The 20,713-nt window shown below is 38.9% G+C and overlaps 1 protein-coding gene across 6 annotated transcripts in view; it reads left to right on the top strand.

The window, feature by feature from the left end:
- WDFY3 (WD repeat and FYVE domain containing 3) overlaps positions 1 to 20,713 on the top strand; it is a 306,761-nt gene that overhangs the window by 244,818 nt on the left and 41,230 nt on the right. For 5 of the 6 annotated variants that reach the window (XM_075127477.1, XM_048848044.2, XM_048848041.2 and 2 more), the window contains 7 exons: positions 2,837 to 3,019; positions 8,572 to 8,729; positions 10,170 to 10,247; positions 11,920 to 12,147; positions 14,432 to 14,485; positions 16,871 to 17,039; positions 18,041 to 18,204. In XM_075127477.1, the coding sequence (XP_074983578.1) occupies positions 2,837 to 3,019; positions 8,572 to 8,729; positions 10,170 to 10,247; positions 11,920 to 12,147; positions 14,432 to 14,485; positions 16,871 to 17,039; positions 18,041 to 18,204 (1,034 nt within the window). The remainder of the gene's footprint in view (positions 1 to 2,836; positions 3,020 to 8,571; positions 8,730 to 10,169; positions 10,248 to 11,919; positions 12,148 to 14,431; positions 14,486 to 16,870; positions 17,040 to 18,040; positions 18,205 to 20,713) is intronic. The other variant, XM_048848045.2, reaches the window with a different exon arrangement.

Below are 20,713 nucleotides of genomic sequence, written 5' to 3'. Positions count from 1 at the left end.
CATTTCCTAATTTTTGAGTGCTTGACGTTACAAGCTTAGTAATGTTCTTTTAACTTAAGGATTTTTTTGGTGTAATTTGCTAGCTTTTTAAAAAAGGAGACTGAATTTGTATTTTCAGTTATGTGGCATCACACTGACATCCACATGCTTCATCATCAGGGTTGGAACCTTTATATCCACCACACATACCTGTGCCACTTGAACTATTGGAGTAACTGATAGAGGATGACAACCCATTACTGTTATGTGAACCAGCACTAGGAGGGGATGGAAACACACACACTTTACCCAGTGGGTTTCATAATTCTTTGCTGACAGTGGAGAAATGGTGAAATTCTGGAATCTTGAGTTCCATTCTAGGTTTCAAAGGGAATTGACCACTTCTTCTGTGTCCCGTCCAACCCTCCCCTGTCCTGTCTCTTCCCAGTTAACCAAACCCTTTCCAAATATGCTTGCTCCATATCACTTAAAGCATTATTTTAAAATGGGAGGAGTTTAAGTCCTTAATGATTCTTTTTTGTCATCTTTCTTATGCCCTGGAATATCTTAGGTTTCAGAGGAACAGCCGTGTTAGTCTGTATTCGCAAAAAGAAAAGGAGTACTTGTGGCACCTTAGAGACTAACCAATTTATTTGAGCATGAGCTTTCGTGAGCTACAGCTCACTTCATCGGATGCATACTGTGGAAACTGCAGTAGACATTATATACACACAGAGACCATGAAACAATACCCCCTCCCACCCCACTGTCCTGATGGTAATCTCTTCACAATGTGTATGATAATCAAGGTGGGTCATTTCCAGAGAGTGGTCACTTTGGATGAGCTATTACCAGCAGGAGAGTGACAGGTTTCAGAGTAACAGCCGTGTTAGTCTGTATTCGCAAAAAGAAAAGGAGTACTTGTGGCACCCCAGAGACCAACCAATCCACTTGAGCACGAGCCCTCGCGAGCCACAGCCCACTCCATCAGATGCATGCATCTGATGAAGTGAGCTGTAGCCCACGAAAGCCCACGCTCAAACAAACTGGCCAGTCTCTAAGGTGCCACAAGTACTCCCCCTCTTTCAGCAGGAGAGTGAGTTTGTGTGTGTATGGGGGTGGGGTTGGGGGGTGAGAAAACCCGGACCTGTGCCACTTGAACTATTGGAGTAACTGATAGAGGATGACAACCCATTACTGTTATGTGAACCAGCACTAGGAGGGGACCTATGCAGGTCCGGGTTTTCTCACCCCCCACCCCCATACACACACAAACTCACTCTCCTGCTGAAAGAGGGGGAGTACTTGTGGCACCTTAGAGACTGGCCAGTTTGTTTGAGCGTGGGCTTTCGTGGGCTACAGCTCACTTCATCAGATGCATGCATCTGATGGGGTGGGCTGTGGCTCGCGAGGGCTCGTGCTCAAGTGGATTGGTTGGTCTCTGGGGTGCCACAAGTACTCCTTTTCTTTTTGCGAATACAGACTAACACGGCTGTTACTCTGAAACCTGTCACTCTCCTGCTGGTAATAGCTCATCCAAAGTGACCACTCTCTGGAAATGACCCACCTTGATTATCATACACATTGTGAAGAGATTACCATCAGGACAGTGGGGTGGGAGGGGGTATTGTTTCATGGTCTCTGTGTGTATATAATGTCTACTGCAGTTTCCACCGTATGCATCCGATGAAGTGAGCTCACGAAAGCTCATGCTCAAATAAATTGGTTAGTCTCTAAGGTGCCACAAGTACTCCTTTTCTTTTTGGAATATCTTAAGGGCACAGAATACTCAATCACACAGACTAATGGTGATGAGATGTAATACTAGTGAAGAAAGTCTCGTTGGGAGCTCAGTTAATCCCACTCATGCTACTGATGATATACCAGTTCAGTGTTCTTCATTGGTAGCTTTCATAGGCAGAATGTAGGCAGCAGCCTTCAACTAGAACATTGTATCACTACTAATAAAACCAGAAATATACTGCCACAGTCTCAAAATGTAAGCTACCTCCCTCACTTGGGGGCCAGTTTGAGGAGGAGATAAAAGTATGAAATTAAGATAATACTTAATGTGGAAAGGAAGACATGATTCAGAAAACAAGACTGAGTCCCAGATTGATTATAGGTATTGAATGCGCTGAACAAATATTGACAGGTTTCAGAGGAACAGCCGTGTTAGTCTGTATTCGCAAAAAGAAAAGGAGTACTTGTGGCACCTTAGAGACTAACCAATTTATTTGAGCATGAGCTTTCGTGAGCTACAGCTCTCACGAAAGCTCATGCTCAAATAAATTGGTTAGTCTCTAAGGTGCCACAAGTACTCCTTTTCTTTGAACAAATATTGTAAATAATTTTTTTTGAGTTGTCACATGAATGTTCTTTGGTTGTGTTTGTGCCTGATTGTGTTTTGCTTCCCACAAACAGTTATGAGTTCAAGGTTAACAGAGTGAATGTCAATTTAAAAGTTACATGTGCAAGAATTTCTGGAAACCAGATTTTGAATACGCATGTCAGTATATTTGCAGTGGACTTGTTGACTCACTCATCCAATCAGGAAACAGAAGCAATGCTGTGTGACTTACCTGAAAAAAACACAACTAAATCAACACAGCTGGAATGCTGACTACTCAGAGAGAAGTGTTTGTGATAACCAATCTATGGAAGGAGAAAATTTGTCAAAAAAAATTGGTCAAATGCAAAGAATTTGAGGAAAAAGACATTCTGCATGTGGGGAATACAAAGCCTTCTTTGTCATATATATATTTTTGTATGAATTAGTCACTCAGCTCATTAATACTTACTGTAAAACTGCCAAAATGTGGTCGGAAATTATTTATGATCTTTTTACCTTGTTTAGGTCGCCAGCTTCTTTTAAAAGCCATAAACAGAGTATGGACAGAGCTGATTCACAGTAAGAAACAAGTTTTAGAAGAGGTATTCAAAGTCACACTACCTGTCAATGACCGTGGCCATGTGGATATAGTTGTAGCAAGACCTTTTATTGAAGAAGCAAGTTTAAAATGCTGGCAAAATCACTTGGGTAAGAATAAATGTGAAGATATAGTATTCCAAAAAATATCAAATTGGTCTGTTATCTTCTACACCAGATGTTCAGTCTCATGTGTTTTGTAACCTTAATAATGAATTTAGGAAGTTTGTGTTCCGTATATACGTTATAGCACTTATTGGCAGATATAACTACAATCACACCAACACCTCTGCGTAACAAACTGGCATATGTTTCTCAAACCATGGTACAAATTGCAGACCATTACACAAACAGATATTTAGCAATAAAAGAGAGACAAAATAATATGCACTTGTAGCATAAATAAAATATGATAGCATGGGTTAAAAAATTTATTCTCTCTTGTTTGGGAAGACCTGTACAACTCATTTGTCATACGTCCACCTTTTGTGAATAATGCACTTATCCTGTACTTGTGGCAGCAAAAACATCCTAAATTCCTAGATTTGTAGAGTTTACAGTCAGAAGGGACCATTAGATTATCTAATATGATCACAGGCCATTAAGTTTCATGCAGTTACCCCTGTACTGAGCCCAATAACTTTTGTTTGACCAAAGCATAACTTGTGTTTGGTTAAAGCATATCTTCCATAAAGGCATCCAATCTTGACCTGAAAACATCAAGAAATGGAGAATCCACCATTTCTCTCGGTAGTTTGTTCCAGTGATTAATCATCCTCACTGCTAAAACGTGGTACTTTATTTCCCATTTGAATTTGTCCTGGTGAAGCTTTCAGCCACTGGTTCTTGTTATGCCTTTCTCTGCTAGATTAGAGCCCTTTAGTATCAGGTGTTTTCTTCCCTTGAGAAAATTTTCTTCTTTTTTGATGAAGTCACCTCTCAAGATTTCTTTTGATAAGCTAAACCTTTGAGCTCCTTTAAGTCTCACAGTAAGGCATTTTCTCCAGCCCCTGAATCATTTTTGTTGCTCTCTTATGCACCCTCTCCAGTTTTTCAACATCGTTCTTAAAATGCGAACACCAGAACTACATGTAATATTCCATTATCAGTCTCACCGGTACCACAGACAGAGGTGAAATCACCTCCCCTTTCCTGCTCATTACTCCCCTGTTTATAAATCCAAGGGTTGCATTAGCCCTTTTTGCCACAGCATCATGCTGGGAGCTCATGTTGATTTGCTTGTCCAGTATAACTCCTAAATCCTGTTCAGAGTCACTACCTTCTATGATACAGATCTCTATTCTGTAGATATGGCCTGCATTTCTTGTTCCTTGATGTATAACTTTATTAAAACACATTTTGTTTCAATGGACCTAGTTTACTAGGTGATTCAGGTCTCTTTGTATGAGTAATCTGTCCTCGTGGTTATTTTTTGCCAATCTTTGTCGTCCTCAAATTTTGTCAGCAGTGATTTTCTGTTTCCAAATCATTGGTGAAAATGTGAAAAAATGTAAGCCTAATATTAATCCTGGCAGAACCCCACTAGAAACACTCCCATTGGGTGATGATTCCCATTGAAGGCTACTTTGAGATCTGGCAGTTGGCAAATTCTTAATCCACTTTGCTTTAAATCCCTATAGAAGTGTAAATATATTACATTTACTTGTATTCTCCTCAAAGACTGAAATCAAGTCTGTTTGAGAAGACCTGTTTTCCATAAAACCATGTTGACTGGCATTAATTATATTCTTATCCTTTATCACTATTTCTTATAAGGTGATTTCTGTTCTAGAACTAGAGCAATGGTTATTATTCTGTGCATTCCAGAATAATACTGGAATATACCAGTATAACTAATACTCATTAGTTATAACTCTTATCTACAGAATTGTTTTCATAAAATTTATTCCAGTATAATTTTTGCAAAAATATCATTTGAGGCAAGTCTGGGTCCTGACTATCAGTAAGTCACATTGTCAGCAACTCTGACGCTACTGTTCCTGTGTTAGATGTTCACTAAACAAGGATGGGGAATTAAACAAAGGTTGGGGTATTAATAGGAATTAAAATATCTTCAGCATTGTATCACGGTGCTATAACTGCAGACTGAAAGAGGCATCTGAAGCCAATAGCACTGAACTATTTGCTGGTTTCACATTTGTTTTATTGGACAAGGTTAATCTCTATGGGTTATTGTTTATTCACATTTGAAAAGAAACAAGTGACCAGTGGAATTTCGGGACAACAATCTAGATTAGCAGTAGGTTCCTGTTAGCATCCCAGAAAGGACAGTGTGAGTCCAAGCTCCCACTCATTCATTTCAATGCTAAATTTTCACAATTTAGTTAGGTCTTTTCGAAACAGAGAATATTAAATATGGTTGCGAAATCAGTTAAGATGCGGAAAAATGGACAAATACTCCTTGTGTACCAATATGGTATAGTGTAACCTGGCCTTGATGACAGACATGGTGTAAAAACGGTTTGCATGGTTCTTTTCCTCACTTTTTCCATCACACCTTGCCATTCGCAATACTTTGTAACCCAGCCAAAACTTTCATTAACATTTTGTCTTGATTAGTCCATGCTATCACTTTAATTTTTAAAATGATAAATGGCAGGCATTAAAAACTAATTATGGAGAGGTTGGTTGAGACTCTATAATTAAGGTGGCTTTCTGAAATAATCTTAAAATTCTTGGTTTTCTACATCTGGCTGGGCTTTCGTTGTGGAAATTGAGTGTTTACGCAAAAATTGTCAGAGGTAAATCTTCAGTAGATCCATCTCAATAGGTAGTTTTTGAAAAGAAAACAGGGTAGACAGGAGGCTGTATGTAGAAGCCTGAGAGGAAGAATGGGACATACAAGGAAAAGGCAGGAAGGATTAGGAGGGAGACAGGCTGGTGGAGAGGGGATGAAGAGGGATAAAATGGCAGCTCCCCAAAGCTCGGTGTCAGGAGAGGGTAAGTGGAGTCCCCTTCAAGAAACTAACAGGCAGGATCACATATTTCTGAATTTAAGGTTGAATATTGAACCTGAAATGATCACGTTTGGTAGTTGCTTCCCCCAATGGCTCAAAAATCAGACAGCAAACAACAAAAGTGGAGTGGTGGTGATAGTACTTTTAAAGCTGCTGATCTTTTTTTTTTATTTTTTTTTTTTTGTCAATTTCATGATTTCAGGGGGCCTAATACATGATTTTTAGATTTGGCAATATTGCTTCTTTCACCTTTCTTTGTTTCCCTGCCACAACCCCCAGTTCTCTCTCTTTCACCATATCTCACCTCCTAAAATCTACAGCAGTAAGAAGAAGGGGGCAGGCAAAGCTCCCTTGGTAATCAGAGCTCCATTATTGAGACAGCCCTGGGTAGGACAGACTTTCCGTGGTTAAGGTAGCAATGCACATAACATATGATGCAAAACGATAAAATCAAGGAAAATAAAAAATAAGCTACTTAACAGTATGCATCATCTATTCCTCCATGTGTAGACACAGGACTCGTTGCTATTACAGTACACTACAGACCTTACACCAGAGCCTGAACTCAACCTTCATAGCATGGCTGAGTTAAGGCATAGACACTATAAACCTGTGCTTAGGCTCCAGCTCCTGCAGACATGTGATTAAGTCAGAATCTAGGATTCCATTTATTTAAAATTAAAAATAAGTTTCTAGTTTCAGGAAAAGCTTGATAACACAAGCCAAGCATATCTGAAACAGTGTTCTGCCTGAGTCTGCAGACCACCTGAAACAGTGGTTCAAGGAGATGTGCATCTCAGAGGTTGAGGGGTGCATCCCAAGTGCATCCACAGCTCTGGGAAACTCTACCAATGCCACCTCAACAGAGGACTCCCCGGGTGGCCCACATCCTACCCATACAAGTGTGTCTTGGCTGCTGGGTCTGGCCCAGCCTGCTGCCACCCCTCCCTATTCCGGGGAGATGAAGGGGACCCCTGCTGCTACTCTCAAGGGGAGATGGTCCCTGTTGCTCCTTTTTGGGGGAGGGAAAGCTGACCTCATGCTGGCCCTTGACTCCCAGAGGAAAAGGAGGCATCTGTCATCTTCACTTCAGGTGGGAGTTGGCAGAACCACGGTACAGTTTTGGGGCGTCAGAGGGGACAGTGTCATGGTATGTCTAAGCACCATATTTCCTTAGTCCAGCCCTGGCCCCTATGGATACCAACCTCAGCATCAGACTACTCCCTCAGCATCCCTCCTGCGTGCACAGCCCCTCCATCATGCTACCCCATTGTAACACTAGTTGTTGTTAATTGGTGTGTTTTGAGGGTAGTTTGATAAAAGGAGTGTTGGATGGCTGGCAACCTTCGGGGGCATGGTTAAGGGTGTGTAGACTGTGCTGTACAGTAGTTATAAGGTCTGTGCCTGTGGGTAGAGTACAAGAAGCTGTGCACTGTTAAGTGGGTTCAATTCTCATTTCCTTGCTTTTCTGGTTTTGTGTCCGGTACCTTATGTGTGTAACAATCATACCTGTTCTACGCATTGAAAATATTTGTGAATTGATGTAGGTTCCATAAAAGTAAAAGCAACAAAAGTATGAGGAAAGTGTTTGAGAACTGCAGCTGAGCTGTCAGTTTCTATTCTCAAAATCTTCGGGGCAGAGGGCTGTGTGTTTTTGTCTGTGTTTAGAAAGCAGCTTATTGGGGATTGCCACAATATAAATATGCTATTTATATTTTGATAGCCCCAGCCTATCCAAAATCTGTTAGAAGCATTCCTTAGTACTTATTTCCATTGTTTATAATGTGAAAGAGAGAATGAAACTTGTCAGCTCTGTAGCTTACCTTTTGGTTTCTGACTCCCAAAACAAGCCTTCTTGGAAATGCTCTCCACTCCTTCAAGAGAGGTACAAATAAGCATAATGAAAATGAGATGGAAAAATATTTTGGCATACCTCCATTATTTTTACCTGGGAGTCTTCAAATTGATACTGAATACACAATTGATTATTCTACTTTTGCTGTCTCCTAAATGATAAATTTCTGAAAGAAAGGAAAAAAATAGCTGCATCTGTTCCACAAATTTAATTTCAAAATGCACCATTTCTATTTTTAAACCAATTTCATCTAGAAATCTCTTTCTCTTATTGCTAGACAGACTCTTGATTGTTTCTTCATAATTTGCCTTGAACATGTGTTATAGTAAAGTTTGAGAAAACTTGTTAGTTTAGCAATACCTTTCTGTGCCATATTTCCACACTTGGATGGAATTAGGTATGATAAGTAGAAATAGCTGTGTGGGGAACTCGTATCATGTTTCAGGACAGAATGGAATGCCAACAGGAAAGCCAGATTTTCAGATTTGGGGGGGAAGGGTGGGGGGTAAATGGAAAGAGCTCTGTAATGAATTTCTCTTCCATGGTATAAATGTTTGTCAAGAACAAACTGAGAGAGGTCCCTGGGTACGGTGAACATAAATGCATAGAACAAAACCTACCCCAGAGTTCAGGATTCTATGTGGATCCATCATGCTTTAAGGCGGTTGTTCTACTCGTTAAGAACCTCGTTGACTCATGGTTAACGCTATCTAATTGTATATGAAAATTGTTGGTCATTTTTTTAATTTTAAGAAAAGGGGGAATCGTGCTTAGCTAAGTAAAGTGGTAATTCTATCAGAAAAATAACATCAGCGCTCTCTTTAATATAGCCCATGAGAAGAAATGTATCAGTAGAGGGGAATCGTTAGTTCCAACCACACAATCAAAGCTTTCACGGGTCAGCAGTGGGTTTGGCCTTTCCAAGTTAACTGGATCAAGAAGAAACCGAAAGGAGAGTGGGCTCAACAAACATAATCTCTCTACGCAGGTAATTTGTATTGTTTTATTAAAGGTCACCTGTAAATACTTGGGAGAAAAATCCAGCAATTTCACACTTCACTGTATGTGATGAATGCCCCAAGTAGCAAGGGATAGAGGAGAAAAAAGTACCTTTTTCCCCCCTTTCTGAATATCCAGACTTGTTCACTCCTGCTCCATAAGGCACGCTAGTAAGCCACTTTAAGCAGCAAGTTATTCCATTGTAGTCAATGGAACTGCTTACATGCTTTAAGTTACACCTGTGCTTGAGGGCTTCAGTAGATTGGGTCCTAAACCGGTAATGTTACATCATCCCAATTTGCAAAATCCAGCTGTAGTAAACTGGAGCCAACCCATGGAAGTAAGGTGGGTGCTTGGGTTTTTAACAGTGTTGTATGGTTTAGTGAAGTTTGACAGTAGGTTTCCTTTAAAAAGCATTACACTGTCCAGCAGTATTTTCTTTACTACAGAATACAACTCAATAAAAGATGATATCCCCCTGTATATGTCACAATAAAATTGTTGACTTCTGAAGCACCTCAACCATAGAATATATTAAAAAGATTTTAACTTTACAAAACAGCACAGCGTTGTTGGGGTTTTTTTTTTTTAATTAAAATAAAATACATTTAAAAACCCACTCAGCCTCACGATAACCAGCAGCACCATTGTTGTTTGCTGTCACCAGTGTAGTGTATGCTATGGTATCTCTTCAATGATCATGAATTTGTCTGGATGTTAGAACAGAAGAAAAATGTGTATCTGGTTGTTTTAGCAGGTTGCTAATGGGTTCTTTCTTCCTGCGGGATAAAAGTAACTCCATCTGACTTCCTTTGGAGCTACTCATGTTCTGCATGGTGTGGAAGAGTAGAACCCTAGGTTGCCTAGTAGGTGTTCAGTGGCCTGTGTGAAATGAATTGGTGGTCTAGTCCATTTCCTGGTGGACAGGTGGCCATACCAGAAAAAAACATCACAGGTGTTCTAACTGGAACCCTAGATGTCCAGAGTGGAGGAGGGGCCAAAAACTGAACAGGGTGAAGAGTCATGCATTGGCAGAAAGCCATAGAACACAGAGGTCTTCAGTCTTCATAGTCTGCAAACCAGGCACCATTCATAAGTTACCTTTTTTCTTTTTAAATTAACTGAAGTTTTAATTCATTTATTTGTTTAATGCCCCCTACCCTTTGGTATTTGGTGTATTTCTGGGATGTTTTCTAAGTATTTGCAGATCACCATTAAATAATACCAGCATGTGTTTAGTTTAGTTCAGAAAATTGATCATAAGTAAACTAAAGAATATGGTTGTATTAAATGGTTTGGAATCAATCTAATATATTTTTAAGAAGAAATTGATCTGTATGAGAGTTAAGGTGTTTTATCCATATATTTTGCAGTAAAAATCTACCTTTGTAAAATTGCTTTCTATATGTTCTGTCTCGTTTATGATTAGGAAATTTCCCAGTGGATGTTCACTCACATTGCAGTGGTTCGGGACTTGGTAGACATGCAATACAAAGAGTATCAAGAGGTAAGGGAGTATCCAGGGAATTAATTAGAATTAAGATGAGCCTATTAAACTGCATATACTGTCTCCCTAAGACACTGTACAAACACATAGTAAAAGAGTCCATGTCCTAAAGAGCTTAACGTTGAAACAGATAAGACAGACAACGTGACAGAGAGAGAGAGAATGGAGGCACAGAGAGCTGAAGCAACTTGCCCGATGTCACCCAGCAGGTCAGTGGCAGAGCTGAGACTAGACCCTAGGCCTCCTGATTCCCAATCTGGCATCCTATCCTCTGAACCACTGCCCATTATTAGCATGGGTTTGTGCATCAAATTAAAAAGAGATGCATGAGTCTTTCAGTACATTAATGAGGAAAACCTTTTTGTTGTAGCAGTCATTGCCCTTTTCATGTAATTTAATAAAGAAAAGGTATACTCTGAAAATAGTTTTCTAGACATTGACTTATTTATATAAACCATGCATGGCAATGGTGGTACTTGTGGATACATGTAAAGCGTAGTCAATTGGACATGGGATCACTTTAGAGATTGTACTGGTGGGTAAATATTTCTCTGTAATGGACAATGAGTTTATTACATATTGGTTATTTTAATGTTTACAGTTTTTGCTTTAATATTTATAATAATACTCAAAGCATCAGATGGGAAGTTAAAGTTATAAATTACATGTAGATGCTTTAAAAAATGAAATAATCTGCAGTAAGGATGTCTGCAGTACTTAAACATCTATGAACCAGCGAAGCAATTCCTTCATGGGTAAAAGCAACATCCCATCATACTCCAGCTGAAAGGTTGTTTTTAATTATCTTTGAAGTAAGCTTTGGGGTTTGCAGTGTGGCCGTCCCACAAGAAAAGTAATGTGATCCACAGGAAATGATACATGATTTAGAGCAGATTTCAAAATATTTTTTCTCCAATATTTAGAAATATTCTTATGACATTTGGGACAGAGTATCCTGTCCTAACATTTCTGCAGTCTTGTAGCACTAGTAGTACATACATACATACATTCCATACATATAGTATTCCATTTTATAACAGAAACAAGATTTTAGAGCAGTTGTTTCTAATCATGGTATCTATAGACAGTAGCAGCTGTTTACCAGATCTGTTCCTCCTGAAATGAAATCACAGAACCTAGCATTTTCTGCCAAACATCCAGCAAATCACATTTATGGTTAGGATCGCTTGCTGAGCAGCATGCTCTAAATTTGAGAAAACAGCTTCCTAGAGGAACAACCACTTGGAACCAACTATTAATATAGAGCTAATAGTTAATGTAATATCTTTATTATGTTTATGTATGAACAGTCAGAGAAGGGATTCAAAATAGAATTTATTTCTTCATTCAACAAAGCCCTTTCCAGAATACTTGCAATAATGTTATGCATCTTGTATGTTTATCATTTACAAGTAGCCTTAATTTAAAAAAAGAAAAAAGAAGCAGGCCCATTTGTCACTGACAAAAAATGCACTATAAACCTTGGCCATAATAAATTGTTGCTGGAAATGTAATTAAAATAGCATTGAGCTGCTACTATAACTTCAAATCAAGCTCTCTATTAACTATATAGTATTGTGTAGGTTAACCACAGTCATTTCTTTGAAACCAGAAGGTCTTTTGAAATGTTGTTTTGCCTTGGTTGTTAACCTGTAACGCTTTGTATTTACAGCGTCAGCAGAATGCATTAAAATATGTGACAGAAGAGTGGTCTCAAATTGAGTATGAACTATTACGGGAGCGAGGTTTGTGGGGTCCTCCCATTGGCTCCCATCTGGATAAATGTATGTTGGAGATGACAGAGGGACCCTGCAGAATGAGGAAGAAGATGGTACGAAATGACATGTTTTATATTCAGTATCCTTACATGCCAGAAACTGAACAAGAGACAAATCTGCTGGTAAGTGTACAGTATTTGAGTGTTTGTAATAGTTTTTAAGCCTTATTATTCTGAAGTGCAGTGTTTGTTTAAAAAAAATGCTCATCACAATTCATGAATTCAGTCTAGTTGGTATTACTGAAACTGGTGGGAAGATTAGCATGATTGGAATGTTAAAAATCCTGCCCATAACCTATGTGGGAGGGATCAAGTGGGCAGAAAGAGAGTGAAACGGCTCTGTGTCAAAAATAATACTACGTTTTTCCTAGTCATTAACAGCTCAGAAGCAAATTATCTTGAGTGCTTATGGATTGATGTTTGAACAGATAAAGTGCAAGCGGGGGTACTATTAGGTGTCTGCTACAGACCACCAGTGACGCTAGAGAACAGGATGACCCACTCCTTAAGCATCTGTCTATATTGTGTAGCAGAAAAAAACTGTTGTAACAGGAACTTCAATATAAATGATGTATGCTGGAGATCTCATGCTACCAATACTAAGACACTCTTTGAATTTCAAAAAATTGTAGATGACAAATTCCTAACGCAAAAAATGTTGCACCCACCTTGGGCAAATTCTATATTAGAGCTCTGGACAGGTAAAGAGGAATTGGTAACAGAAATAAAAATTAGTAGTTACTTAGGTACAAGTGATCATAATTTGATCATGCTGTTTACACATCATAAATGTGAAGTCCAAATCAGCAATATATATACACATTTGGTGCTTTAAAAGGCCAGTTTCACAAAGCTGAATACAATTTAACCAAATTGGTTGAGACTGTAAACAAAAAGTGTCTATTATAATTGGAAAATGTTTAGGACCATTTTACTAGATGCTTAAAAAGCAACAATTTCACAATTGAAAAGAAGACTATGCTAGTTAAAAATCCAGTAAGTCTTAGAGGGCAAGTGAAAGAACCAATTTAAAATAATAATAATAATTAATAATATTAAATAAATGGGAAAAGGGAGAAGTCGATAGCAATGAAGACGAATTAGAAGCTATGAATTGTGGAAAATTCATAATGGAAGGAAAGGGACACAAGGAGAAATCTGTGGCTTGCAGAATTAAGGACAATAAAAATTGTTTTAGTATATTAGGAATAAAAGGTATAGGTCTGTTAGTAGTATTAATTTCATAGAGTGGTACATTTTCAAAACATTGCATGAGGAATTCGTTCTTAAAGTTTTCATGCATATTAAATTACCAGTGGCATAACTAAAACAGTGCAAGTGTTGCAGTCATGCTGGGGTCCAATAAGATGGAGCAGCGCTCCGGCACTTCACCTGATGCGTGGGGTCACTGTGCCACTCACTCAAATTTGACCTTGCCACCACTCCTTACAACAGAGGGGCAGCCAGACCAAATTTGAGTGGTATTGAGATAGGGTCTGCAGGGGTTGCAGCGCCATTCAGGTTTGGCCCAGCCACCCCTCCATCATCACAGGGACAGCTGAGCCAAATTTTGAGTGGTGTTGGAACCTGGGCAGGCCAAACTTGAATGGCACTGCAACCACATGCGCCAGTTTGCAATGCCACTCATCACTCAAATTGGGCTCTCACTGAAGTTCCCAGGATGGTGGGCGAGGGTCTGGGAGCTGAGTTGTTGGTGGGCTGTGGGGAGTGCTGGAGGGGGGTGGAGGGGAGTTGTGGGGCAAGTGGGGGATGCTAGGAACCATGATGTTGGATGTAATCAAAATTTTAGATTCTGGAGTTGGGAAGGAGTTCCCTAATCTGTTATTGCACCGTGGCCCTCTAGAGGCTTGTTACACCACTGTAAATTACTGAGAAATTTTGGTGAGAAGTGTAATTTATCTCATCCACTTCAGTAATTCTGAGCAAAATGGATATTGTATTCCATTAATATAGATCAAACTCTAGGCCTACTGACTTAGATTAGTGTGCACACCTGAATTGCACTCATGAAAATACTAATACATATGCATCAGTGTGTTTTTATGCACATGTGGGCCATGTGCAGAAGTACATGTGCCCTTTTGTAACACGGACAATTATTGGTTCTCAAAGAAGGTATGTGTTCCCCATATTCATTTTGGAAGTCGCTCTTTTCTTGAGAGAATCCTAATCATATAGAAATGAGTATTCAAGGTTTTATTTAAGAATTATGAATGAAACCAATTAATAATGCAATGTCCTGACCACACTAGGCTAGTTTAGATAGTGAATATATTTCACTCTTAGTTGGAGTTATACGTACACGCAAAGAGGAGAACATACCATCAGGCATTCTTCCCAAAAGTGATTTTTTCTGATATGTTTATACTTAATGCCCTGTTTTCAGTCTGACTTCTCAAGTAAACCTCCTGAGACACCTGATGATACCATTCCTCAAAAGGTAAAGAAACAAAATTACCCACTGAAAGAATGTCAAACAAATACAAATGTTTTCCTGCATGCTAGGCAAACTTAACAAGGCTTTTACGATTGGCTTTCAACGTTGTTCTTTCAGTAAACATTTTCAGGATTAAAGGTTTCCAATATTCACACCTAGAAGATGTTGCTGTGTTTTCTTCAGTCTTCACTTCGTATAATGTTCTGTAGCTCTTGCCTTCTTTGCTGCACACTAACAGGCTGTGTTGGGCTTACTCTCACTGTTTTCACTGTACATGTGTATTGGCTTGGGATCTGAATTAATGGATTATGGAACATGTTTAGTAATGGGCAATGTGGTAATTTTGTGTCACTTAGGAAAACTAACACCACTATTAAAATATTTTTTTTATTTGGTCGTTGATTATTTGGAGCATGCCTATCCCAACTGTATTTCAATAGTGTCTTATGCTAGTAGAGGGTTTAGAAAGTGTTCCCCATAAAAAAGAAATAATATTTTTTGGAATAGTGGGGCTGTAACCATTTTGTTGTTGGAACTAAAATCAAAATTTTGATTTCCCCTTTTCCCCCAAATCCTTTCCTTCTTCTATAGCTTTGTCATTAGAAAATAAGGTGTATAATGTAATGAACTGGTATTATGTTTCAAAATATCAAACATACCTCAAAAGAAATTGGAACATACATATTACTGGCCATTCTATATACAAGTATAAATGTAATTTTGCTTTCATATGCAACTGTGTTCAGTCATGCCCATCACTAAGTATGGTATGTGGGATTCATTCACTTCTTTTGAATTAGACATGTTGTTAAGCTCAAATGTGTGAAATAAAAGTGGTTATTATTTAAGATGTTAAATGTAATGGTTTATATAGTTACAATTATCCTTTCTGTCATTTTAATTGTTTGGTGGTTTTTTTGGGGATGGAGGTATTGTTTGGGTTTTCCCCCCATAGGTTGTTCAATGATTATTTCCAGAAAAACACTATGGCAATAAATATTGTCATTGTAACAGCCATAATCCAGTTATCTGTTGCTAACGCACCATGACGCATGGTTTGTCACTCTTCTCCTACATGAGTCAGCTACTCTAAACAGATCCCTAACAGCTTTACGTTTTGGAGTAGATAGTATTAACTGGAAAATCTCCATATCGGTACCCTGCATCTTTTAATATTTTAGCACATCTGTTCATAGCTGTGGTATTTTTGTCTACATGAGTTTTTGTATTGCCCAATATCAATAGGTAAATTACATGAAGAGTAATTGAAAACCACATTTTTTTCCCAATAATTATTACAGGAGCACATGAAGGAATACCTACACTCATTAGATTGGCAGATGGTAGTGTGACACCACACTGGGTTTATGCTAATAGTTCTAGAATGGACAGGAACAATTATTTGTTTTCATGGAAAAAGTGTGATCAAATAAAGATTTTTTTAAAGTTCCAGAGCTTAACTCATATAAAAGCTGGGTTTTTTAGCAATTTTTTTTTCTGGCAATAACCACAGAAGAAAACCTTCACTACAGGTTCCAAATCTAACTTTTCCACATCCACATAAATTAGTTCATTTTTTCACTTCGGAAAGAGGCACATTGCTCATTTCATCCTTACCTCTTTTTATCCCCAACTTTACTTCTGTGACCACCCTAGTGTGTTTACTGTCCTGATTTTGTTATCTGTCCTTTTAATTATAGTAAAGTCATTGTAATCAGATGTTTAACACAAGAATTAACCTTCAGAAGAAACCTGTGTAACATACATTTGTAGCCAGAATTTCCGTTTAGGAGCTGGAGTTACTGAGATAATTTGCAATAGTTCTCCCAAGGGGACAGTCTGCAAATTAGTTACATTAGTTAAAGATTAACATCTTAGGCCTTCTCCTGCCACCACCACAAGTTTGCAGAATATTAGTTAAACTTTAGTTTCCTTAATTAAATGTTTCTGAGTCTTAAATCCAACTCCCTGGCTATTGTGTGATTTAATGCACATCAGTATGTACACATTTTTACCTCTCTTTGTTGTATGCATTTAAACTAATGCATATATTGTAGGGAATGACAAAATAGATAGATAAATCTTAAATGCAAGTTTGTCTTTTTGTGGCAATTCATAACACACAGGCCACATTTAAAAGCTCTGTATTTCAAGTTTGGTCATCATTTCCCAGTCTGATCATCATTTCTGAGACTGAATAGCTTCCTTGCAAATCCACTTAGGAATTAAATCTTATATTTTATACATAGGTTTTAACTGGCTTATGATTGACCACAGATAAATACATGATATTGTTGAGCATGTAATGTGCACACAGTAGTCTTGGAAAAATTTCATTTCAGTTATTAGAGAGTTGACTTACTAATATTTCATTCATTTACTTCTAAGAAACCTACTCGTTACCGAAGAGCTATAAGCTATGACAGCAAGGAATACTACATGCGCCTGGCTTCTGGAAATCCTGCTGTTTTCCAAGATACTATAGAAGAGAGTTCAGAAGGTGAAGCCACTCAGCAGGAGCCAGAACATGGTGAAGACACTATTGCAAGAGTTAAAGGTAAATTCATCGTTCTCTCTGTGTTTTGAAATAACCTATTTGATGTTAAACTTTTAACTTTTTTAAACTTGCTTCTCCCTGAATAAGTCTGGATTTCTTCAAATTACCAGAGCTGTATAAATGAAACATAAAGGGTCCTGTAGGTCCCCATTTTACTGCCACAACTTTAGGCAGTTAATTTTGAGATTCATGTGTTTTTGAAAGGTGACTTCAGCTACTACTATCATCAACCAGACAACAAGAACCTTTTAAAAATGTATGTATGCACACATGCACAAGGGAATTGAGTTTAAAATAACTGGGAAAGAATTAGATAAACAGTTGTTCTTGGGGGAAAAAAATCCTTTCCTTTACATTCATAGCATTTGTTAGAGTTGGGGGAGACCTTAGTTTTAAGTCACTGTCATGTCCCTTCTTGATCTAAAAGTCCTGACTAATCTGCTTGAAATCACAGAAGATTACAGAAATGTTAAGAGAACACACAACTACAACACACTTCACGGAACAGAAAAAAGCAAAAAATAGTGTGTCCAGTGTGTCAGCTCAATAGTGTGTCCAGTGTGTCAGCTGGATTTTAAGGTTTAACAGCTCTTCTCCCATCTGGCATGTCTTATCTGGTGATAGGCTTTCAAGTTCTCTGTTTCTGCTGCCAGAACCTCACCCCATCCACTCACCATGCGTGCACACAGCTCTATGGTCATTTGGGACAGCAGAGATGCCAAGATGTTCAGGCTCGAATATGTAAAATTAAAAGTAAGAGCTAGAACAGGGTGGGTAAAAAGGGGAGAAGTGTCAGCTCAGGACCTGCTCCCGCAGTGGAAAGGCAGTAGTATTGGTGATAAAGATTGAGGTATAGTGGGAAACTTGCACTGTATTGACTAGCACTGCTATTGGCTTATGCCAGTTTGATTACATTCCCACTTATTGGACACCCCATATATATCCCCCAAAACCTTGCAGTGTTTGTCAATACATTGATTGCCTCTCTGATTACTATGCAGGTCTGGTAAAGCCTCCTCTGAAGAGATCTCGCTCTGCACCTGATGGAGGGGATGAGGAAAACCAGGAGCAACTGCAGGATCAAATAGCTGAGGGTAGTTCTATAGATGAAGAAGAAAAGACTGACAATACAACTTTGCTTCGACTGCTCGAGGAAGGAGAGAAGGTACAGTACTTCAGAAATACTGATCAGTTACTTTATCTGGATTTCTACTTTGTGCCTTTCTCTGATTTCTCCAGATGTGAATATTTAAAACACGAACACTGATCATACATGTCGAAAGGAAAATTTAAAAAAAAGTCCTAAAATGACCTCCCTAACTCTACCCTTTCATCCACTACATATCTCCAGTAAACCTCTCCTCCCAGTGTCAGTCCTGGAGAACAAGCAGATCTTACACTAGGCCTGATGGTCACCAAATATAAGATCTGGTGGGCAGTGGGCAAGTGCATTCTTAGTCAAGGATGGGTCATTCTGCCTCCAGACCCCTTTCTGTTAAACCAGGAGTTGTTAGCTTAAGCATCCCAGGTGTCTGTACCTACCATGATATCACACAAGGAGAGAGGAATCTGTCACGGAACCAAAAATGAAAACCATCTCATGTCTAGGACATTTAAATAACAATTAATGTGCCAAATAAGCATTACTTACAGAAAACTACATACAATAAATATGAAAATATTAATATAACAATCTTGATTTACTCAAATTCATCTCCCTTCATCTTATGCCAGCCTCAAATGTTAAAACATTACAAACATGTATTTTATTCTTGAGAACATTAAAAGGCTGCTCTGTGATTGCGTTGGGTTCCAAGTTTTGTTGGTCTGATGAGAACCTCTGAACAAGCATGTAATCAAGGATGGGTAACACATTGATGGACTAAAGTTTGAAAATGAAGCCCAGGAAACATGAGCAATGATTAAACTCATTGTACGTGTGTAATACCCCCAATATTTTAAAAACAAAAATATTTTTAGCTTGTATTTTGTGATCACAGCATAGCTAGTTATTTTGTTTAAATCTGTTTTATTGCAGTAATTCAGTTATGGTACACAACTTCATGAGTGTATTTTTTTTCACAGTGACTGATTTGTTTTAATACTGAAAAAAATATATTCAAGCCCTGACATTTCACTTTGATTGTATTCTGTTGTATTTTTCTTGTCTGTTACTGAATGTTGCTTAAAACATGAGATGCTTTTATGCTGTCCAGTGGCAGACCTTTGCAAGAAAATAGCACTAGTACAATATGTATGATTCAGACCTGCGTACCAGCAGGGCAACAAAACGTAAGCCACATTATGCCTCTTCACCAGTGTGCATTGGGGATTATATGAGGTGGTGTCTCAAGAAAAGGGTAAAAAGGGCCATCGGTGACCTTCCTCCCATACTCTTGCTGAGCTGGGGGGAGATGAGTTGAATCTTTGCAGTGACCCCCAGCATATGTGAGAGTACACATGAATACATACACTGTCTCTGCTGCTCCTACCTTCAAAATGTGAAAAACTGACCACTAATGAATTCTCCTCGAATCTGTCTGCTACAGCAGTCTGGTAGCATATATCACCTTATAAATCTTGTTTAGTTTTTTTGACATATCCAAGTGATTGTTTATAAATATGAATGAACATACTGTCACAAGTGCCATAAAATAGGGACAATTTGTTCTTATTCCCTATGGAAGGAGTATATGTATTGCGCTAATTTTCCTGAAAGATTTCAGCACCCTCACTAGCAAGCATCTCTCTCCTAATTTCATACACTACTTTGAATTTTTTCCCTTTAAGTCTACAGTTGATTGTTGACTCCTGCATGATTCTTGTGTTGAATGCTGTATGATTTTGCTTTGCTGAACGGGGTGATGGTGCTGAATGTTGATTCTTCTTCGCGTAGTGTCCATATGGGTGTTCCACTTCAGGTGCGCACCCACCTCTCAAGCCCTTGATCAGAGATTTTCAGTTACCAGTGTTCGTTCAGCGCACACGTGTGCCCTACGCCTCCTCATGCTGGGTACCGAGGCTATATAGGGGTGCACGGGCAAACCGCCCTCAGTTCCTTCTGAACTGCCTGGGCCTGAGATGGAGCCCTAGCATGTCTGCTTTGAGTGTGCCTTGACTTTCCTAATATTTCTATAGTGGTTGAGGTAATTTTTATAGTTAGTTGTTAGTATATTTATAGTTAATTTGTTAGCTAAGTAGTGGGAGGGTTGTTTTACCCCTCCTTTTCCTCTTGGGGAGACTTTTTTTTTTTTCCCTAGCAGGGCATGCCTGGCTCACTAGGTTTTAAACGATGCCTCTCCTGCTGAGAGGCTATTCCTGTGAGTGCTGGCCACTCTACGTGTGTCCGTTGCTTGGGGGAGTCCCACGTCTCCCAGGAGCACAACTTCTGCCTGGCCCTCAAGTCCAAGACAAGTAAAAACAGGGAGATTAAACTCAGACACCACCTGAGTCTGGTCAGGAGACTTCTCTTCCCTCCAGTACATCTGTCTCCGACTACATCCAGTGCCACTTCTACCTTTTGCAGGCTGCCCTTGAGAAAAGGAAAACTTAGGAAGCTTCAGGGAAGGCTTCCAGAAAAAGGAGGATGGACTCTCACCTTAAGAAGCCAGCTCTGTCTCCGAAGCCTCGACCTCTCGGGTCAATACCGTTGAGTCAAAAGACAACTCCTCCGA

Source organism: Caretta caretta, chromosome 4, assembly GCF_965140235.1.
Source record: "Caretta caretta isolate rCarCar2 chromosome 4, rCarCar1.hap1, whole genome shotgun sequence".
In the NCBI taxonomy this organism is placed as follows: domain Eukaryota; kingdom Metazoa; phylum Chordata; order Testudines; family Cheloniidae; genus Caretta; species Caretta caretta.
The sequence above is the reverse complement of the archived record's forward strand: the minus strand, read 5'-3'. Positions and strand labels throughout refer to the sequence as shown.